Here is a 24,388-nt window from a genome sequence, read left to right on the forward strand (position 1 = left end):
CTAAAATAAAGTCAGTAGTATATTTCGGTCCAATTGTGGGCAAATAGCTAAGAAAGCAAGCTCCCACTACCAAGCATATTTGGGTAGCAATCAGGATACAAAGAATACAACTAGCAGCGAAACTGAGCATAGACCACTAGTGCCAAAGATTGTCATGAACTCAAAGTGTTAGTAAACCATACATCTTGGAAGCATGTGCATCATGCATGTAGAAGATCTCAAGAGCAATTACAAAGATTTGCTAAATGCACAACTGGTTGAGAACAAAGATCAATGATGCTCAATACATAACCAATATGCATGTATATGTCAATAACAAATTGTTAACATACGTTAGTGCCAATGTCCATAGCATATGAAACTAAATCAGCCCACAAGTGGAGATCATTGCATCCAATAGTATACAAGGGTGCATATACATAAACTAAGAGTCCCATTGTCTCAAAGAACCAAGCTTTGCCAAGTACAAGTGTCTCCCATTAGAAGTGAATCGAGAATACAAAGTGAGCAAAGCTTAAGACATATACATCAAAGCATTTGGGAAGCCCAAGTGCATCACAAATATATATGGGAGTATAAGTGTCCAATAAAGCTTCCATACTTGTAAGTGAGTAAGCATGAAATCAAGAGGCAAGTATCCAAATACATTCAATGTAGCTCAAAGCTAGGCCTCAAATGTCACCATAGACATGTTTGAGCATATACATTAGTGCCAAGCACTGTCATAAGTATGTGACATATCCCAAAAGTATGTAAATTTTAATATATAAAGGTTTTCTAGTTAACTACTTGTTGCCCAAACAGTGCATAGCAGTAAAACCATGTAAACATTGAGCTATTCAAGCTTAATTGAAGTCAATAAGCACCTCAATACATCGTCATGACATCCATCAGTGATCCAAACACCAAATAGGCATCAATAGAAGCATACATGAGCTCCAAACACTAAAGAGATCACTGTTCCAAACCTATAGTAGCAAGTCTGCTATAAATGACAATAGATAATGAAAACATGAGAGCTCAAGTGATACCCAAGAGGAAGCGTCCAATGTCTGGGGAAGTTGCCAAGTGCTTGTCAATACTAGAGAGGAACAGGGAGTGTTTGATGGTGGCTACTAATTAGAGAAGAAGGACCAAAAATCAAGCATGATTCATGCTGCTTGTGCTGAGGTGTTTGTTGGTCTTGCTAGTTGTTATTGAGCCTCAAACAATAGTCAATGAAGTTTATAGAATCCCTCAGAGCCTCAACAACTAGGAGTAAGCTGGGAGGAAGTGGAAGTACAATGCATATCTTGAAAGGCTGAAGCAATGATTGCCATTGAGTAAGTGAATGAAACTTTGTCACATGATAAAGCAATACTTAGTGAAGCTCCTTGAGTCCAAGCTCTAATACTAGTTGAAAGGTAGAGCCTGTAAGCACACAAGCAAAAGTAAGGGTTAGCAAGAGTTATGGTAGATGGAGTAAGAGAGCAAGAGAGAGAGAGAGACACTATATGGGAACTCCAACAATCACAATGTGCGACTTGCCTTTCCTTATTCTATTTAGCACTAAAATAATAAATTATAAAAGTGACAACAATGAGTCCTCGCCACCTAGAGTGTACATGTGTGTGGGTGGTGCATATAATAAATATAGGTGGCTAGGCATAGGCAAGCTTAAACCCCCAACCTCATCAATATCTTTTAGGAAAGGGAAAACAATGGCTTCTAGAAAAACATAATTGAAACCATACTTAGCAAGTTGGTATGATATATACAAATTGGAATAATCTGGGGGACAACTAAATGATGCAAATTATAATAACATGCACAGACACCCAATAATAAGTAAAAGATATTACTTCTTGAAGCGAAGAAACTTAATATAATACATGAATCAATTGTGTTCGATTTGAGCAACATGATGGGACTTGAAATGGGCCGGCACTGGCTATAACACTAGCCCGACCTCATGCTCATGACACACAAACACCCTCACGGCCTCGCGGACCAGGAGCGTCAATCTAATGCTAAAGGACAAACTGCCCTAAAGCTTAATTCCTGTGTTTATAGTTTATAGTCCAACATTTCCCTAAAACTCCTCAGAGGAAGATCCCTTATGCGTTGGCAATGCCACGATCACACACATATGGAGGCACTCCACCGACTAATAGTTAGAGCCCCACTGCAGCTCTCCTACATCGCAGGGATTGGCCCTTTGATGTACTGCTAGACATATAACACATACGAGCACAAACTCCTCTCAAGGTATCAATATTTTACATTCCAGGATGTACCATTCCTCACAACAATTTTCCTTTAGGACCCAACGACTAACCTACAGCTTAGGACGTCCTCTCACACTCGTCGTTGGTCTCAACCTAAGGAAGACATGTGCCATGCATCCAGGAGGTTTTTCTGATACCTTTTAATCATTATGCTTAATGCAAATCGTGTATGGCTATGTGCTCAGATAAAAGAAAGATCAGCACCGTGAATGGTGCATAAAGCATTCTTTCCATGAATTTCACTAATGCATGCTGCATTGAAAGGAGGCACCGAGCCACGTGCTCATGCTACCATCCTCTTTATTTAAACCGGTTCCTATATGCCAAGTGCAATGCATAAATCAGATCTTTTCTTTATCTTTCAGTGTTTCAGCCCCTTTTCATCCAACTCTTAGCATTTCGCATCATTGATCAATTAGATAGGGTTTCTATGCATTTTTCCCTTTTAAAAGAACAATAAATACGCTCAAAACATAGAAACGGGGACAAACTAAGGCCAACCTCCTGCTTTGCCATCGTTATACATTGCACAAACATAGGTATAATTTTTCCTAATTTTCCTCAACCCATTTTCCATTTTTCCCTAATTTTAAACCCATTTTTTCCATTTTAGGCAATTTTCTCTAATAAATAATGTTTGAAAATGAAGGTTGATTGTGGGTTGTGGCCCTTAGGTTCATTGGCAGAAAAAACTCAGATTTAGTTGGTGTGACATATCATATTTCTCATTTATATAGCAAAAACTCCAATTTTATCCTTAAAACGCGTGTTTTTCATACATTTTAACACTAATTCCGGCCATGTAGCCTTATATTTTTTGATTTTCAGGTTGCAAACAGTTGAAACTCATGGCAAACAATATTATAATGAACTTTCATCCCATATGAACGAGATTTCATAAAGCAAATAGCATAAAAAGATCATTTTTCTTCATAAAAATATCATTACCGCTTATTTTCAAGTCTCGATTTCTTGGTTTTGATTACACGACTGATTTCTAGCATGCATTTAATGCTCAGCATCTTCAAGAACAGCACTCTTCATGTCTTCATCCATCCGGAAGCAATCTGGTCTCATCCGGACAAGCTTTCCTCCATCATTCTTTATTGCCTTCTTCCACACAAGAACAACCCCTTAAGGGAGAGAGAGGGAGGAGAGAGAAAGACTGAAATTAGAGATCTCCATTGAGGCCACCATTTGACGGGCGAAGCGTAGCGATAGAGTCAACATCCAGAGGGGAATCCAGGCCCATGATCATTGGGGGTGGTTGTTCACAGAGGCAGGAGGATGGATTCATCAAGATGTGGGCGCAATTTTCGCTAGCGTGCTGCCGCCATGCTTCTCCTTCTTCCCCACGTTTTTTCCTCCTACATTTCATGTAACATCTTCAATTTGGGCTCCCAAGGGTCACTTACCCATTTGGCCAAACTTTGGTCCACCCCTTCGCATCTTGACTGTTTCCTTGGCCATTTCCCCGTTCTGTGTCCAAATCGAGTGCTGTAAATTTCTGCGCGTCCGGCTTGACATCCCGCATTGATAGTAACTCTTGACAACCCGCACGTCAGTTTGAAAATTTATCAAAAATCAACAAGTGTCGCTCGGGCGCCTTTAAAGCACTTTGACACTTAAAATCGTCCTAGATCGAGCCACCGCCTTCGACGTTGAATATTTTTCCCTTGATATTCGTAATTTTTAGCTATTTTTAAGTACTTCTTGGCATCAAAACTCCACTTCTAAATCAAAGTCATGGTAAGTAGCCAAAGCTCTCTTCTCGCCAAACCATTCTCTCTTTTGGTCTTTGGACCGGTTTTGGTGCTTCTTTCTTGGCTCTTGCCTTCTTTCTTGGCACTTCCTCATCCTTCTTAGGGTCGCCTTTTCTGTCAACCAGACTTAGCGGTCCCCCTTCTATGCTAGAATTCTGGACTTGCATCCCCTTATCCCCTTGTTTAGGGTTTGCCTCAACCGGTTTTGCATTATTTTTGTCAACCTCTTTAGCCTTTTGGCCTCTTGTCACAGCTCTTAAGTTAGAGGTTTTAGCATCATGGACTCGTACAGCCTCAATAAGGCTGACTCCGTTGCCTTGTGGCAACTCTTCTATATTTGTTTTTCCCCTCTGCAATATTTGCCTTGGTGCATCATTCTGCTGCAAGTTATTTCCTTGCACTCTATGATTCACTGGGCCCAGATGTTTACTCCCTTGTTGGAGAGAACTAATCTTACTCCAACAATTAGCAGCTAGATGGCCCGACTTCCCACAAATGTCACACTTCACATTTGGACAGTTTTTGGGGAAGTGCTGTCCACCACACCATTTACAACTGAATCTAAAGGGTCCACCCTCTTCAGGGCGTCGACTCCCTATCAGATATTGTTGCTTTTTCAAGAAATTAACGTCGACAGCTATTTGTCGATATTGTTCGGAAATCATATCGGTATAATGCTTCATCATGTCCTTAACTTCACCAAGGACATTAGATGCACTCAACTCGTAGCCTCGATCGTCAACTCGTCGTTCCATTGGCCTAACAATCTAATTTGGCATTGACTGTTGACCCACAGGAACAACGTTAGAATTTGAAACTTGGCCTCCAACATTTGGTGGAGCCAACTGACTTGCCATAGGCATAGTCACACTGGGAGGAGCTGACAATAAAGGTACATTCTGAACCATACTCCCTCTCCCAATAGGGTTAGTCATAGGCATCCCTTGACTTCCATTTGTCAATGATGGATTGCCGCTAGGTACTAACCCTCCATTAACATTCATTCGAGAGGAGTAGGCCGTTTGTAATCGTACCTCTACTTCCTCTACCCGCGTAATAGCGGTGTCTATGTCTGCCAAGGCCACACTGCTCAATTGTACTTGCATATTAAAATCCAACCCATGCAAAAAGTATTGCAATTGGGCAGCCGACAGAATGGGAATGTAAGTCTGCAGCTTACGAAATACTTCCTTCAACTTCTTGGCATATGCTTTCACATTCTCGTGAGGATCTTGGCGTGTTACATCCAAGACCCGCAACCAATATTGGCCACCTCTTTCAGGGGCATATTCCGCTCGAAAAGCTGCATAGAATTGATCAATGGTGGTTATGGTTCCAAACTCTATGCTGTGATACCATACCGCAGCCCTTCCTTTTAACGTCATATTGAAGAACATCATGAGATGTCCCTCGTCTTGGATGCGATAATTAAACATCAATCTCTGAAATTCACAAATGTGAAATTCTGCATCCTCTTCCGCTAACCCATTAAAAATGGGCAAGGGAACTCCTAAGGCTGGTAAATCTAGCATCCCTATAGGAATCGCAATAGGCTGTGCCATGGTGACAATCAGATTAGCAATAGGAGCTTGAACGGGTGAATTCACCCCCCCACTTGAAGTGGGTAGACTTGGTGGAGGAGAGGAAGAACTTATGCTTCCTCTTACACCTATCAGACTATGTAGAGCAATTGGGTTACTAAGACCACTTCTTCGTATACGTACTAGGCTACTCCTTTGAGGAGAATAACGGCTTACGATCTCTAACCGCCGTCTAGCCCTCTCAACACGTTCTGCTTTTTGGATTTCGGCTTGACGGTCCTTGTTAGAGGACATAAACCAACTTCCTTTTGGTCCCTAGAAACCCTAGATCCGAAAACCACCACTTATACGTGGCTCCCGGCAGACGCACCACTGATGGGACCTGAAATGGGCCGGCACTGGCTATAGCACTAGCCGGACCTCATGCTCATGACACACAAATACCCTCACGGCCTCGCGAACCAAAAGCATCAATCTAATGCTGAAGGACAAACTGCCCTAAAGCTTAATTCCTGTGTTTATAGTTTATAGTCCAACATTTTCCTAAAACTCCTCAGAGGGAGATCCCTTATACGTTGGCAATGCCACGATCACACACATATGGAGGCACTCCACCGACTAATAGTCGGAGCCCCACTGCAGCTCTCCTACATCGCAAGGATTGGCCCTTTGATGCACTGCTAGACATATAACACATACGAGCACGAACTTCTCTCAAGGCACCAATATTTTACGTTCCAGGATGTACCATTCCTCACAACAATTTTCCTTTAGGACCCAACGACTAATCTACAGCTTAGGACGTCCTCTCACACTCGTCGTTGGTCTCAACCTAAGGAAGACATGTGCCATGCATCCAAGAGGTTTTTCTGATATATTTTAATTATTATGCTTAATGCAAATCGTGTATGGCTATGTGCTCAAATAAAAGAAAGATCAGCACCGTGAATGGTGCATAAAGCATTCTTTCCATGAATTTCACTAATGCGTGCTGCGCTGAAAGGAGGCACCGAGCCACGTGCTCATGCTACCATCCTCTTTATTTAAACCGGTTCCTATATGCCAAGTGCAATGCATAAATCATATCTTTTCTTTATCTTTCAGTGTTTCAGTCCCTTTTCATCCAACTCTTACCATTTCGCATCATTGATCAGTTAGATAGGGTTTCTATGCATTTTTTCCTTTTAAAAGAACAATAAATATGTACAAAATATAGAAACGGGGACAAACCGAGGCCAACCTCATGCTTTGCCATCGTTATACATTGCACAAACATAGGTATAATTTTCCCTAATTTTTCTCAGTCCATTTTCCATTTTCCCCTAATTTTAAACCTATTTTTTCTATTTTTAGGCATTTTTCTCTATTTTTCTCTAATAAATAATGTTTAAAAATGAAGGTTGATTGTGGGATGTAGCCCTTAGGTTCATTGACAGAAAAAACTCAGATTTAGTTGGTGTGACATATCATATTTCTCATTTATATAGCAAAAACCCCCATTTTACCCTTAAAACGTGTGTTTTTCATACATTTTAGCACTAATTCCGGCCATGTAGCCTTATATTTTTTGATTTTCAGGTTGCAAACAGTTGAAACTCATGGCAAACAATATTATAATGAACTTTCATCCCATATGAACGAGATTTCATAAAGCAAATAGCATAAAAAGATCATTTTTCTTCATAAAAATAGTATTACCGCTTATTTTCAGGTCTCGGTTTCTTGGTTTTGATTACGGGACTGATTTCCAGCATGCATTTAATGCTCAGCATCTTCAAGAACAGCACTCTTCATGTCTTCATCCGTCCGGAAGCAATCCGGTCTCATCCGGACAAGCTTTCCTCCATCATTCTTCATTGCCTTCTTCCACACAAGAACAACCCCTTAAGGGAGAGAGAAGGAGGAGAGAGAAAGACTGAAATCAGAGATTTCCATTGAGGCCACCATTTGACGGGCGAAGCGCGGCGATAGAGTCAGCATCCAGAGGGGAATCAAGGCCGATGATCATTAGGGGTGGTTGTTCACAGAGGCAGGAGGATGGATTCATTAAGATGTGGGCGCAATTTTTGCTAGCGTGCTGCCGCCATGCTTCTCCTTCTTCCCCACGTTTTTTCCTCCTACATTTCATGTAACATCTTCAATTTGGGCTCCCAAGGGTCACTTACCCATTTGGCCAAACTTTGGTCCACCCCTTCGCATCTTGACTGTTTCCTTGGCCATTTCCCCGTTCGGTGTCCAAATCGAGTGCTGTAAATTTCTGCACGTCCGGCTTGACATCCCGCATTGATAGTAACTCTTGACAACCCGCACGTCAGTTTGAAAATTTATCAAAAATCAACAAGTGTCGCTCGGGCGCCTTTAAAGCACTTTGACACTTAAAATCGTCCTAGATCGAGCCGCCGCCTTCGATGTTGAATATTTTTCCCTTGATATTCGTAATTTTTAGCTATTTTTAAGCACTTCTTGGCATCAAAACTCCGTTCTCACAACACTAGTCTACTTCAATAAAAAAATAAGTTTCCTAACTTCCATTGTTTGTAAATGCCTTTTAGACAATATATATGCACCTTAAAAGAATGTAAACTTTATGTGGATCGATTATTTTTAAGCAATGGAATGTAAACAAAAATCCAGTGAAATATTAAAAAATAAGTACTTAGAGAATGTGGATACAAAATGTCATTAATTAAACCTAATTGCACGTGTCTCATTAGTTATACATGTAGCTTTATTACAATAAATAATCAAGTTAATGTAGTTTAGAGGTAGGATATACGAAAAACCACACGAGCGGGCCATTCTAGATATGAATGCAATTGAGGTTATCTCATTGATCTCTAGTTGGACATTGGTAAAGAGGCACTTGACATGATATTAGGGCACCACATTGAGACCACCAATGAACTCTATGCCAAAGATGGGAATCTTTGTTTACACACACACACACACGTCACAAAATCTCCCTTTCTTGTGGCCTTGATAAATCAACCATAGTATATATAGCTAAAATTATCAACGTCACTTTGTAAAGAGATAGAGATTCCTCCAAAGAAACTAATGAGAGAAATTCTATTATTGCAGTAATAAAAATTTAAAATATATTCTCTTAATGGATGGGCTAAGGAAAAATGTCACCCAAACTCCAATTCCCTTTTTACCTTGGGCCGCGGTGCTCCCTTGTGATCCTGCTTATTCTTCCCATCCAACGAGAGAGAGCTTCCGTAACTGGTCTATAATCTATTCATTCCCATCATGATTGGAGAAGCTTTCATAATCGAGAGCATCGAAGCTCTTTGTGCGAAACAGGAGTTGCGAACGAGACAGCCACCAGATGCAGAGATGATGACCTCGACCATGATTCTCAGCCTTCGGGTTGCACGAAAGAGAGAAGAAAGAATGAAAGAAAGGAAGAGAGAGACAGACTCCATGAGAGTAAAGAGAATACCTTTAAAAATTTCCTCAAAAGGAATCGAGGAAGCCATCATGGCTGTGGGGAATACCAGAGTCCGTTTCTGCTGCATGGTCTGGCATCCACTTCTGCCGTTCGAGTGAGTGCTCTCTACATCCTTTTTGTGCCTTGTTTCTGTCCTGCATTTTTGACAACTGGATATGACCTTCGGAGGTCAATAGAGTGTTCTTTCTCCCGTCTTCTGGCCTAGTATGAGCGTGTTTGAGTTTGACAGTATCTGAAACCGATCCTACCACAAGGTACAGCGATAGTAACTCAATAGCCTGATTGCACGGCTGCCTTCTTGATAGTGACCCGCTCTAAGAAGAATGCCACATGCTTCCATGAATTGCTTATTCCCTTGCTGCTCTAGGAGGTGTGCTCAGAGCTGTAGTTTTGATTGCAATCTGTTAAATTTGTATTGAAACGTCATTCTTACAGTTGCAACGTCTATTGCCATCTGGAAAGCTTTGACGGAATGATTGTTTTTGCTACACATGCCATGTAAGAGAAGCAAATCCGGTGATGCCTGTGAGACTATCACATATTTATGCCTGTGTTTGTGAATCATTGTGTGAAATTGACAAATTGATATACAAGCTTCTAGTGAGTTTGAATCAGAGCAGTTGATCAATTCTGTCATCTTATTTCAGACTCTCTAGTAAAAGCCATATTCTTGCAATTTGTCATCTCTGACTCTATCATATACTGCTATGCTACGCGTTACAACTAGATTTCTGCAACATGTTTAACGGAACAATGTTAGTGCAGCTTATAATACAAATGCCTTGTGGTAATCCCTTACTTTATTGCAGGCCTGGAAAGAAGGTGAATGAGCAACATGTGGCTCCTACTGTTAGTTGCAGGTACTGGATACATTGCTAGATGCTGGCAAAAATCTTGCAAGCCAAAACTTGAAGCTCATAGGTGCAGGCATCATGCCAGAATATACTCTGCACAAAGATCTCCTTCTTGCACACCAAAGAGAGGCCGTTCTACTATATCAGGCAGGCATAGTCGACGCAAGCGTTCACACTCTGCAAAATCAGCAAGCAGACGTGTTTTCCATGGCAAGAGAGAAGATGGTGTCAGCATTCAGCATAACAACTCTGGTGAAAGTCAGGGGGGCCAAGCCAAAATGACAGATGATACGGGGTTTGGTGAGGATGTATGCACATGCCAGCTGATTGATTCTGCTGAGCCGGGGCAATCTTTCTGTCGAGATGAAGGTACCACAAAGCAATTCCTACCTTTCAGCAGATTTTCCTCCAGTAAGAGGATCTTTGGCACCAAAAACTGTGGATCTAATGAGTGTATTCAAGACTGGTGGAAGGAGCTTTCTTTGTTAAATATAAAGTCCTCATCAGTCACTCCAATGACTGAAATGAGAGGAACCCCAAATTCTGCTGTTACAGACAGTGCATGGTCTCAAAGATTTCTAGAGGACAAGATGCTAAACATTTTCAGTGATGGGGTCTTAACTAACAATAAGTTGCTTGAGGTCAACTTGCAGGGTTTTCCGGGTCAGATTCCTGGAAAAGTTTGTCATGGACCAACACAGAGCGTAATAGCAGGTTGGCTTGAAAATCCCAATATCAGACCAGCAAAAAAATCTTGCCTAAAGCTTGCAAAATCCAGTTCTCAAGAACCATTTCATGTTGGGAGCAATCTTTTAGTTACTGATAGCAAGCAGTCTGTATATGATTGTAAAGAATCTGAGGGAAAAACTAGTGCTGGGGAGGACCATGATTTGGTAGCTTCATCCCTGGAGACTAAGGATAATCTATTCGTGCATTCAGATGTGGAGGGAATTACTGATCTTATTCCAGTATCCTGTTGTAGCAGGATGCCTGAAAGAAATCTGTGTAAAGGATTGGTGGGATGGTTTAGAGGAACCTGGAATCGCCAGAAAAAACTGGACTACATAAGTGAACAGAAGACGAATAGTTTTCAAAAGTTTACCCGGAACAAAGATTTCATCAATCTATCACAGTCAATGAGGAAAGGATCACTCCGTCGAGGAATTTTTTACAGAAACACTTTCAAGGTTGTACCGTGCTCAGGAAATTGTTCTAAGCTCTCACATAGCAAGATGTTTCCCAGTCCATGTATGGTACATCTCAGCCTTGCGAATGCTCTACCTGATCTGGAACGTTGCAATCTTCATTCATGCATTGATGATGAAAGGCATCAGATGAGCAAATCCTATTCTTTAAAATGGTCAGCTTCTAAAGAACTGGGATATTGTGATGCTGGTTTTACTGAGTTCTGCAGTACACCTTTGAAAACTGGGTTGGATGGAATCTACTGTGCAAATGCTTGCAAAGATGAAGACACAATGGCTGCTGAACCTTCTGCTTTTTGTTCCAAAAACAAAAGAAAGTGCCTTTGTTCTAGAGGTAACAGTGTTTGTCTGTTGAATCTTGAGTTACCTGTACATCACAGCAACCTTCACACTAGATTTTTTGATTTGTCTAAGAAGGCCATCATGTTTAGACTTGCTTTTTGCATGTGTGTACGTGTGTTTATAGGGTGTTTGTCCTAAATTTGTAAGTTAGAAACAGTCAATGTAATGAGAGTTTATGTTCTAAAAGACTTTTATCAATCTCATTTGGCATGTTGGGAACTGCTTTTCTTCAATAATAAAATGAAGAAAATCCCTTGCTAAGATTGTGTGAACAGAAACTTATAGTTTAAGGTTTGGCTGAGGTTTGGGGGAGCTCAAAAAGATGGTTAAAAGATTCTTGATTTCCAGAACTTAGCTAGTAAATCTGCAAGCTGGAAATCTCCCATTGTTAAGCTACCAAAGATCTTGGCCTAAGATAGCCTTATACTGCTGGCTAATATCTTTGGCTCTCTTACAGGTCCAAACCGAATCCCAGATATTGGCTCTCTTACAGCCCCAAACCGAACTTGGGATTCAATCAATGATTTTCAAAGACGAGATCCTAGAAGATTTGATAGGAAAATTGGCTCCAAAAGTTGGGATCATGGGTAGACCACGCATTTGTCCTGCATTATTGTGCTATCACTTTTCTCACCAGAGCCACAACCATCTTATCTTGCTCAGCTTCAGTCATCATTGCCATCCTTGAAGCTGTGGTTTTCTTCTGCACAAGCCCATGACTGCCTAAGAGATCAAGGTGACTGCTGCTGCTAGACATTTGCTCCAAACACAAAGATTGGAAGCTTGATGATAGCTCCAGAAGCATCCTGCTCTTGTGCTTTGCTGGTCTACAGCCACCTAGAGTGGACATGGAGCTGGTCAATGCTGGTTGCTGCCCATAGAGACCCACACTGTTTCATTTTGCTGCCAGGACTGCTGCCCTCCCTGCCCTAACATGCATCTTGACATCATAGATTCTTTGTGCGTGAATCAAACGTCAAATGCAAACATCTATGAATGTTCAATGTATGATTCAACCTTGGACCGGAATCATACCTGACCCTAATTTTAAAACATATTTTAACAAATTATGAGAAAAGTACTAAACTTATAAGCATCTTCAAAATAAACTTTGGGATAAATCATAATAGATATCATGTTCCGATTTTCCTATGAAAGGATATGCACAAAGAATAAAAGTGCACAATGCACAAATTACAATCTTGAAGTTTGAGTCAATATAAAAGAAACTGACATAAAGCCAACAAGACAGTAATAGACAATAGAGGCATGTCAACTGTAGAGTAGGTACTATGTACTTAAAAGTGGAGATTTAAAGCTCATATGAAACATCTAAAGGACCAAAGTAAATTGTAACATGGCTATAGGCCACAATCTACAGAGTCAGAATGCAGCGAATACAGAAGCAAATGACTGAACTGAAAGAAAATGTCAACTGTAGCGAATGACAATAGAGGCATGTCAACTGTAGAGTAGGTACTATGTACTTAAAAGTGGAGATTTAAAGCTCAAATGAAACATCTAAAGGACCAAAAGTAAATTGTAACATGGCTATAGGCCACAATCTACAGAGTCAGAGTGCAGCTAATACAGAAGCGAATGACTGAACTGAAAGAAAATGAACATGGAGAGAAGAGTGAGAGAGAGAGAGACAGTAGAATGCAGAAATCTGCAGTGGATGAATATTGAATAAAGGGAGCAGATCTGTACAATGGGTTGTCAACTGTATACACTGGAGCACTCATCTGCACACACCAAAACTGAACTGATACGTGACCTCAAGCAGGCTAGCCAATAAATAGGTTGAAAGAAATTAATAAAATGATGCAGGTCGGCCAGTACAATATTGGTCGACTGTAGCAAACAATAAAATAAAAATAAAAATGCTGCAACAAAAATGCTACATGGCATGTGGCATACTATTTGCAATGCCTAGATTTCCCCTAAAATGCTGTGGTCAGTTTTGGCAACTGCATAAATCTGTCCGACCTGATCTGGAAATGCATAAATTGATTGTACATTACCTGTGCTTGTTAGTAGTTATGTTTGTCATGCATTGTCATCTCCTGCTTGTGAGCCTCAGTTTGACTCTAACAAGGATATTAGGAGCTTTAACATGTTTATCATACTTGACAGAGGAGGCAACTCTATTTAGAGCATGTATTTTTTGCTTTGGTGAGTGTTAGGAGTGTTCACATAGCGAGTTTAGCTAGTGACTAGCTTGTACAATGTCCAGGTTGCTTTTTCCTTGTTGCGACAAATCCCCAATTGCCTTGTCAATACTTTCACATTGGCAAATGGGATAATTATCTTGAAGCCTGAAAAATCTAATCAATAAAACTTTGATGCTTAATTAACAAAAGAAAGATCTTTTTATAGTTATTTACCAAAGTGTATAGTCATTAACGAATTCATATCTTTGATTAATAAAAAAGACCATTAACATGCTATCATTTAAGAAATATACTGTCAACTTGCTTTTGCATAAGTAAAGCTTTTGATTATCAAATAGAAATTAACATCTATACAACAATCTTGTATGAAAAAATATAAAAACTAACTTTTTAAATCCTAGTATGAGTTAATAAATCTAAGAGAGACATCGATATTTTTCACGATACACTACATTTAAAAAATATATAAAAACTATAATATTTAAACATAAACTATTGAGTATACTAGTGTGAGCTAGTGTATTTAAATATAAAATAGTATGATAGATTGAGGGACCTCACTTCAAGAAAAGTGAAAATTATTTTCATATGCAAAACCTATAGTAATCTAATACATTAATCTTGTCTTATACATCCATAGCTTATTCATCTTCAAGGTACTTAACCGGTTGGGTAGATTATTAGCTTCCTTTTGTAAGTTGGTGTAGACTCAAACTGTAGCATTTGTCTCCATCTTTGGTAGGGATTGTTGGCTACTTATTCTCTCTTTTCGGACTCTTTTACAACCAAACGCAATAGATTTAGTGTGTTTGTAGACTTGGAACATCATTGGTTCCAAGGCTTTGATAACTCAGATGAGGAGTCTATTCATATTTCCTTTGAGAGGTGGCGTGATTATCGCAAATATCAGAGGTCCTAGTCCCGTTCTGCAAAAGTGTTGACAAGGCATTTGGGGGCTTGTCGCAACAGGAAAAAAGTAGCGTGGATACTGAAACTAGCCTTCCTCCTCGGATAGGGTGGTACATCCCTGATTACAACTTAATTACAGCAGCAAACAATAAATGCAAATCCGAAAATACAAATTTACCTACTGATCTTGGACAATGCACACCCGATTGGCCCCAAAATTGGCACCCCTTTAGGTATTTCTTTAGCTTTATTGAAGAAAAAGTTGACTTACAATGGGATTCTCCCAATCCCTTTTGGTATTTCAACTCCCCTTGCTGTCTAAAGTCGCTAGCAAGTCTTCAATCTATTTTGTCTCTTGATTCGGGCACTCAATTGGCCTTTACCCACTTCATAGATGATGGAAATGCCCCAAATTCTGCCACAACAGCATGTAGATGCAAAGAACTGAAGAAAATCAGTCATTTACTGCTACTGCTCTGCCTCAATAGCCTATAGATGCTGTCTCCTGTTGTTGATTGGTCTTCTTTTGCCCCTGGCTACCTCGGAAGGTCCTCCAATGGTTGCAAATTAGACCAGCAACCTTCCCTCCCTCTCTCTTGCAGGCTAAATTTTATAGAAATGCCTCTCTCCAACCTCTAAAGACGTTTTTCAATCTTGCATGGGCATTTTTCACAAGTGGCAGCCTTCTCAAATGGTTTTTCTAGCAATTTTCATGACTAAATATTAATTTTCAGCCTTAAAATACTGAAAATTAATCTAATAATTATTCCGGTGCCTTGAAAAATAATATGATTAGCCAATAATTAAATTGGCTAGGCAACTTTCATTCCCAAGTGCCTTTGTGCCATCTTTGACCATCGGATTGGGGTTAGGTACTATTAAACGCTACTTCTCTAGTGTCACCAACTGACATTTATGGCCAAATGGATGACCTAGGCAAACAACTGGCACTAGATACCACCAAGTATCTGTGCGGCATAACTTATAGCAACTTTTACCTTTGACATCCCGTGATTTCTTCGGGTCCCGAGCTCGTAAATTTACTTTAACCCCAGTTGCACCTCACACGTGCATCATTTACTTAATTATATGATTATAAAAATTAATCCACATGTTAAGTGAGGTTTCAAAAATACATGTCCTCATGACAGACACTGTACAAGCTGGTCATTGGCTAAACTCACTATTTGAACACTCCTAACACTTGCAAAAGCAAAAAATACATGCTCTGAATAGAGCTACCTCCTTCATCAAATATGATAGACATGTCAAAGCTCCTAATATCCTTGTGAGACTTAGACTAAGGCTCACAAGTAGGAGATGACAATGCATAACAAATATGACTACTAACAAGCATAGATAATGTACAATCAATTTATGCATTTTCAGATCAGGTCGGACAGATTTATGTAGTTGCCAATTGATTGCAACATTTTAGGGGCAGTCTAGGCATTGCAGATAGTATGCCACGTGCCATGTAGCATTTTTGTTGCAACATTTTTATTCTTATTTTATTGTTTGCTGCAATCGACCAATATTGTATTGGCCAACTTGCATCATTTTATTAATTTCTTTCAACCTTTTTATTGGCTAGCTTACATGGGGTCACGTATTAGTTCAATTTTGGTGTGTGCAGATGAGAGCACTCTGGTGGATACATTCGACAACCCATTGTATAGATCTGCTCCCTTTATTCGGTATTCATTCATTGTATATTTTTGCAAGGTGGTTAGGTATGATTCCGCCGGGTGAATCATATATTTAACATTTATAGATGTTTACTTTTGATGTTTGATTCACGCACAAAGAAACTATGATGTCAAGATGCATGCTAGGGCAGGGATGGCAACAAAATGAAGCAGCCTAGGATGAATCCTTTTCTCGTTTCATTTTGGGAGGTCCTAAGCTGTAGATGACAACTTTCATAGCTGTTTGGGATAGGGAAGGATTAGATAATCTCTTTTTGCTTTGAAACTCTGAATTTTCTCTCTCTACATCATTCTCTCTCATCCTCTAGCCATCTCTCAAGTTATCTCAGCAAAAATCTAGCCATTTGAGTACCAAAGGAGGAGACTTTGGTCAATCTTTGCTGCAATTCCTAAATTAGGGTTTGACAGTTGCCTTCGGATGCTTGCTCAGAATTGAAGGCCTAGGACTTGAATTCTAGCATATGAAATTGAAGAATCTCAAGGAGATTTAAGAGGCCAGCTAGCAAATCTCAAATTTGGGACTAAATTTGTCTCTCAAGAAGCAGGGTGAAGGCCAATCCTTGAGCAAGCCAAGGGCCAATTTGGTTTGAAGGCTTGCCGGTCATTTATGATAGTAAGCGGCCCTTGGAATAAAGAATGAGGTTAGAGAATCTTAGTTGTACTCCATCCACTTGCAATTGAAGATAAAGAAATACCGCAAGGGATGTCAGTTTTGGGGTAAACAGGCCCTCCATTGCCCAAGATTAAAGTGGTAAAAGTGTTCATTACAGTTTATATGATTTATTTACTTGTTGTAATTATTGATTAATCAGGTTATTACCACCCTTTTCAAGGTCACCGACAATTGCTATTCTTAGGGGCCATTTTTGGCAGTCGGCTAGATTTAAGGCCGATTGGCTAGTCTCCCCACTAGTTGGATAGATTATTATCTTCCTTTTGCAAGTTGGCACACACTCAGACTGTAGCATTCGTCTTTATCTTTGGTATGGACAATTGGCTAGCACACTTCATCTCTGTCATTGTCTTTGGTGTTGTCATTTTTTTTCAGCTTGATTCGGTGCTCTCATCGGTGCTTTGGGTTACGTGCATGGATTGATTAATTTATCATTGTGTCAACATTCTTTCTAGATTCAATGTAGATTACTTTTTCATTCATGTTTTCTTCTTTTCTCCTTTTCTCTACACGCTCGTATTCCTCTTCCGTTGTATACTCTCATAGTGTCCATGACCAAATCTTGAATATCCCCTCTATGATCCTAGACAAAGCATAAGGCTCAGGGATCCTGAGTGCTAGCAAAGAATGGCTTGAAGAAGAGCCTTCATAAACAAATCTGCCAAGTTATCCTCTGTCTTACAATATACCACATCAATAGTTCCATCCAAGATCTTCTCTTGAATGAAATGGTATTGTATCTCAATGTGCTTTGACTTGGCATGGAATATGGGATTCTATGCCAAAGCAATGCAACTCTCATTGTCGCAAGGAAGTGTAGTAGGACCGGTTTGAGGACAACTAAGTTTTCCTAACAATGTCCAAAGCCACATTGTCTCACAAGTGGTAGAAGATGCTACTTTACATTGCCTTTGTAGATTATAAGGCAACTATGGGTTGCTTGTTACTATTCCTAGAGATAGTACGTGCACTCAAAGTAGAGCAATAATTGGTCGTTTACCCCTTGCGGTCAACATCTCTAGGCCACTCTAAATCCGTCCAATCGTGTAGAACAAAGACTGAATCTCCTATACCTACTAGATAATAAATATGCAGGTTGGGTGTCTCTCTTAGGAACTGCTAAATCCTCATAGTTGCTTGCCAATGAACGAGCTTGGATTTGCACATAAATCCTGCAAGCAAACCAACAGGGAAGCATAGATCAATCCGAGCATTGAGCCGTATCAACGACCTAGTCAATTGCTTGTAGTGGGTAGTATCTGCCGGTGGTACATTTGCATGGGCCACAACCTTTGTGTTTGGATCCATGGTTCTTCCATCTCAAAGGTGGTCAAAAGCTATTGCATATACTGCTCTTGAGAGATGAAAATCCCCCCTTAGAGTTTGTTAAATCTCATGACTTTGAAAGAAATGGAGAAGTTCCTTATTCATCATCTTGAATATCTCATGCAGTGCCTCCTTTGTTTACTTCACTTGATTCCATTTACCTTTCTATGAATGGGTTGTGGCACAGATCCCAGCCATTCCACTCAATACGTCCCACTCTTGCTTCGTCGCCTTCCACCAATGCTATGATTGCCTAGCCTCCTTCACGAAGGTGGGCTCTCTGTTCTATATGGTGCGAGTCATCAAACAATAGTTAGTACAAACAAGCTTGGTGGAATGTGCTTGGTTTCTCCAAGGTCGTCATGAGCCATCTTGTGATTGCCACTTCTAAGGAGCTCCCTCAATCCTTGCATCACAGTGTATTATGTGCCCAATGAGGAGGATGTTGGTACTTTCTTGGTTGCTTTGCCTTTGATGAAGTCTTTGGAACATCCATCGGTGCCATCTTAATGGGTGAATTGGGTGGTGAAGCAATCTCATCTTTCACTGATGGTAGAGCCTTAAGAGGCATAGGCTCGAAATGCATTGGCTTAGGTGTCCATTTGTCACCCGGATCGCCAAGTATGGGTTGCTCACTATTCCACTCTTTTGCTGGTTAGTCTACCAAGTGAACATCTTGACTTTTATAGACCTCCCATGAAACACGATCATAAAGCCTGTAGCCTTGTGATTGTGAGCTATATCCATTGAACACATATCTTTGGGAAGCCAATTCGAATTTCTCTTTGTTTCTTTGGGATGTAAACATAGGCATCACACTTGAACACCCTAAAATAAGACACTTCTCGTGACTTGCACAAAAAACCAATTTCAAATATCCATCAAGAGCTGGAAAGAAGTCCTTGAACTTGACCATAAGGCCAGTGCACAAATCTTGCTCATTGAAAGGAGATGATATCCCAAACCTGGCACAGAGAACTTGTGATATGTAATATGTAAGCACCATGATCCATGATGCTCATTGAGAATTAGTTGCATATCACCTTTGCCTTTGATAGGGATGAAAGATTTGTCACCAATGAGAAATTGCCTTTGATAGGGACCGAAGAGCTGTCACCAATGAGAAATTGCCCATGCATTGAATGCATATAGACAATAGCATCAGTAGAAGTTATGTATCGGGAAACGCCACTATCCACACTGCACTCACGAGGCTTTGGGGCTATCATTGTTGCATCAGAAGTTGCTGGTGTTAAATTCTTAATCACCTCCAAATGGAGAAAGACGGTTAATGAAGGAGTAGTCACCGCTCCTATAGCAAAGTATGATCTTATTTAGATATTTAGAATTGGTGGAAGGAAGGGTAAGGATAGTGCTGTGTTATCCTTCACACCCTATTATAAAAAGGTGCATGTTCACGAGTGTTTTGGCTAGGATGATTGCCAAAGTGCATCCATGAAGTGGAACATATTCTCTCTTTGCTCATACTATTTATTAAAAAATTTCCCCCTTGGATAGGCATGTTGAAATGTTGGAGAGGTCAAACATTACATATCCCTAGAGAAAGTATTTATATGGATATTAGGGATACAATTTATGAAGATGTAGAGAGGATCTTTATTTTGTGGTGGTAAATTATTGACTCTTGTGGGAACTAGCAAATGAGACTGTTGTTTCAATCTAGCTAGATGATTGTAGACATATATCTTTATGCATTCTACAGTATCAATTGATTCACGTAGCTCTCACCTAGATTGCTCATATTGTAAGCTATGGATCATCTTTACTCTCACTACTCCTGATTCCTTCGCAGTTTCCTTCTTGCTTGTCCTTTTGGTCCTTGTTGAGGCAATCCTTCTTCTAATGACCTGTCTTGCCACAAATGTGACAAGTAGACTTTGTGGCTTCGTCTTACTTGGTCTTTTTGTCATTTTTCTTCTAGTTCTTATTTCCCTTCTGTGGAGAAGATCGACTTGTCAACGCCTCCATCTCGGTAGCGTTTTGACCTTTGAGTCATCCCTCTTGATCCAATACCATCAGAATCAACTCCTTCCACTTTAGGTGTTCGTCCGCCCTGAAGCAATAAGGGCAGAGTAGAATGTATTGAATTGGGGTGATAACTACGAGAGAAGAGTTAATACCATGTCCTTTGATGTAATCGCCTTCCTTGCGTTTTGGACTTGCATGTGCAATTTCCATATTGACATGCTCCTGCATGGAAGAGGACTTGGACAGATTTCAAAATTCTTCATGTCTATCTCTAGAGATATCCGCTTTGTGACGGTTATCCAATTTTACAACTTACCAATTCCAGCCATATCTCTTCCGCAACGATCAAATGCTCTGTGTGGGCTATCACTGCCTGTGTGCATGAGAGAGAGAGAGGAACAATTGGATGCGGGCATTTAACTTGTCCCAATGTGCTTGTACCTTAGCCAACTCACCTTAGCCAACTCAGCTTTCTCATTTGAAGAAAGCTTGGATAAATCACGAGTTGTAGGACGGTCTATGGCCTCAGTCATAAGCTCCGCCAGATCATAGGACTCCAAGATGGCAAGCAGAGTAATTCTCCCCATCGAGTTTCTAATCTGGAGAAAGAGTTGGTAACATAGGACGTTACGGTCCATAATAGCTTGGAACTCCACATCAAGCTTGGAAAACATTGGCAATTGAATAACCTGCACAAAAATGAGGGAAGTCCCCTCTGACTCCAAAATGCAGCTTGCTAGGGTTTCCTCTGCTTGCCCCAAACTTGTTTCAATTGCTAGAGGTAATGAAGACTCAAAATCTATAGCAAAAGGCTGAAAATGCAGCCTTTTCTCCTTTACAAATAGCAAAAACTTGCAAAAAATCAACAACCTTGCATCTTTTGTGCTTCTTTGCTCGTCTTAGCCTTGTGTCGATATGCAGCCCTCTTGCTTGCCCTTGAATGTTGAAAACACAGCCTTTTATGGCGTTGAAATCTCCTCTTTATGTTTGCCCATGATCAATCAACCCTTCTATATTGCTTTGATACCATGCCAGAGTGCAGTGAATGCGGAAGTGTATGACCGAACCGAAAGAAAATGAACACGGAGAAAAGAGGGGGAGAGAGAGAGAGAGAAATAATAGAATGTATAAATCTACAGTGAATGAATGTTGAATAAAGGGAGCAGGTTTGTACAACGGGCTGCCAAATGTATCTGTTTGAAACCAGGCCTCCTTCTTGGAGAGGGTGGTAATTCCTTGATTAAGCACTTAATTACAGCAATCAACAAATAAACATAAATTGAAATGCACAATTTACCTTAATAATCTTGGACATTGGACACCGTGTTGGCCCCAAAATTGGCATCCCTTTTGGTATTTCTTTAACTTTGATTGCTAATGGAATGAGTACAAGCTGAGATTTCACATTCTCCTTTGTTGTTCCAAAAGCCCCTTGTTGTAATAACAATCATCAAGCAATTCGGGCCATTTGCCCTTTGACTTTTCACTGAGGATTTGCACAATTGGAACCACAAACAGGCCAAATGCTGCCCCAATTTACAATGAATGGGCTGGTATTTGAATTCCTTGACAATTACACAAATTTCAGGTGCTGAATTCTATGTGAGATGCCTTCTTTTATTGTCATGGGTTCGGAGCTGACTACCAAACCCTAATTTTTGCAAAAATTTAGGGTTTATAGCAGAAATCCTCATGATGTCCAAAAATATGGCTGAGATCTACTCCAAATGGTTGAGAAATGCTGAGATCTTCTAAGAAATTATTGGAGGTGAGAGAGAGCCAAGATGAGAGAGAGGTCTGATTTTCTTCGCGAGTAAACCCTAAAATCTGCTCGTTACCTGCTTCAGTTTGCATTTTATGCAGTCATGTGTTGCCAGACATCTCCAAAATGCTGTCACTTGATCAACAATGCTGTTGCTAGTCCTTGGAAGGTGACTCCTTACTGTCCCGTGCTTGCTAAGACCCCCATATGGCTGTCTTTTGCAACAAATTGCTGTTCTTTGATCAAAAAATGGACCAACAGCTCTCTCTCTCTCCCTCTCCCAAGCTATAAACTAACTGAATGGCTGAGACTTAGTCCTCCAAAAATGTTTTTCCAATTTTCTTGTGCATTTTTGCCAAGTGGCAGCCTTGTAAACCCATTTTTTGGCATTATCCAGTCGTTGAATTGATTTTCATAATTAAATATTATTGAAAATTAATTTCAGCCCTTTTGACCCTGCCCAAGGTTAAATGTGTCCATCCATAATGAAATTGGCTAGGCCATTTGCAAGGGGTGGTCTTCAACCTTTGTTGACCCTTAGACTAGCATTAATTAATTAGTGTTGGTCTCTAGTGTCACTACTAATATTTATTGGCCAAACAATTGTCCTAGGGTCAAAACTGACACCAATTGACCCCCAAAGCCCAGGTGGTATGACTTATCATAGCTTTTTCCTTTCATATCCACTGCATTCTTTGGGTCCGTGGCCTGTTACCATGAAATAGCTACCATGTGCAGCATGTGCCAAACAACCTTGCACATTTGATTAATAACTTAATCAAATGTTATTTGCAAGATTAAAGCATCTTAAAATTTCATGTCCCCATGACATTGTGAAAGCTCTCTCACTTGCACACACCCAAACTGACCTGATATGTGATGCTTGGCAAACCAACCAATAAATAGGTTGAAAGAAATGAATAAAATAATGTAGGTTGCTAGTAAAACGTGGGCCAATTGCAATAAACAATTTAAAAGAAAAATGATGCAGTGAAAATGCTGCCTACCGTGTGGCATACTGCATGCATTGCCTGAACCGCCCCAAAAATACTGCGATCAATTGGCAGCTGCACAAGTTTGTCCAACCTGATTTGGAAATGCCTATATATGCCCTAATTGATTGTATACTACCTGTGCCCATCCAGGGGATGACCAAATTTCACTAGTCTAGTCATCATCTTCATCATTCTTAAAAGGGGATTCTTCTATCTCCTCCTCCTCCTCCTCCTTCTCATCGTTGTCGCATCATCATCATCATCATCATCATCATCATCTTTGTGATACAGATCAAGAGAACTTAGGCCAGGAACATCACTTGTGCTTGACCCATGTGTGAAAGTGAGCCTACAATATCCTCATCCTCCTCTCATGTCTCTTGCAATGCAAGCAATTTGTTATCATCCTTCTCCTTGTTGAGCATTTTCAATGTAACCTCCATCTTCATAGCCTTGATGGATCAGCCACATAGTTTACACTAGGAATAAACATATTTGACTGTTTTTGCACTCTGGTCGAGCTACGGGCCCAATGGTCAAGTTTTGCTGGTTGTTCGGCTTGCAAATCTGCAGTAACAACTTGCTGTTTTGCAGGTTCAGCGTGCTATACAACTGGTTCAGGTTGTTCCAAAGGCACATGTTCTTACTGAATTTGTGGGACATCATGGGCAAGATCTTGCTGATCATTTTCAGCATCATTCCCTGCATTTTCAAGGACATTTACAGCAGGTATTTGCTGCTGTCTATTGGGCATTCTTTGCTGTCCTATTGGTACATCCTCCCGGAATACAACCCTTCTGACCTCCTCTATTCTTTCGGGCTGTTTATGCATGCGATCTTCCCGGAAGATAACATCGTTGTTGTGTACTACTTTTCTTTTATCGGGATCCCATTATTGATACCCTATCTCACCTTCGTCATCATATCCTAGGAAAATACATTTACAGGACTTTGGCTCAAGTTTGACGCGTTCTTCCTTGCAAATGTGTACAATTGCCTCGTAGCCAAACACTCTTAAGTGAGTATACGAACGTGGCTTGCCCGACCACTCTTCTTGAGGGACTTCCCCTCCCAAATACTTGTTTGGTGATCGATTAATCAAGTGTATGGCTATTATAACAACCTTTGTCTAGAATCCATGGGTTAAAGCAGCATGTGACAGTATTGTGCGGACCTTGTCTTGAATGGTCTTGTTCATACGCTCTGCAATACCTTTGGGGCAGATTATGAGGGGCAATAAGCTTCCTTTTAATCCCTTTGCTGTCACAAAAGTCCTGAAAGGCTTTGGACACTTATTTTCCACCATTGTCAGAGTGAAGGCATTTGAATGTCTTGCTGGTCTGATTTTCAGCAAGTGCCAAGAATTTTTTACATTTGAATGTACCAACTCTAAGGGTGAAGACTTTATATAGAGAGATTTTTTAT

The 24,388-nt window shown here is 40.3% G+C and overlaps 1 protein-coding gene across 3 annotated transcripts in view; it reads left to right on the forward strand.

The window, feature by feature from the left end:
• Positions 1-8,725: 8,725 nt before the first annotated feature.
• Positions 8,726-24,388, forward strand: part of LOC148023112 (uncharacterized) — a 30,428-nt gene continuing 14,765 nt past the window's right edge. Inside the window, exons 1-2 of one of the 3 annotated variants that reach the window (XM_087696106.1) lie at positions 8,726-9,119; positions 9,835-11,418. In XM_087696106.1, coding sequence (XP_087552232.1) covers positions 9,852-11,418 — 1,567 coding nt within the window. In that variant the 5' untranslated portion in view covers positions 8,726-9,119; positions 9,835-9,851. Of the gene's footprint in view, positions 9,120-9,149; positions 9,280-9,399; positions 9,524-9,834; positions 11,419-24,388 lie in introns of those variants that run through there. The other 2 variants (XM_087696107.1, XM_087696108.1) reach the window with 2 other exon arrangements.

This window comes from Lygodium microphyllum, chromosome 16 (genome assembly GCF_053477565.2).
Source record: "Lygodium microphyllum isolate KBCC chromosome 16, Lygodium_microphyllum_v1.1.10, whole genome shotgun sequence".
In the NCBI taxonomy this organism is placed as follows: Eukaryota; Viridiplantae; Streptophyta; class Polypodiopsida; order Schizaeales; family Lygodiaceae; genus Lygodium; species Lygodium microphyllum.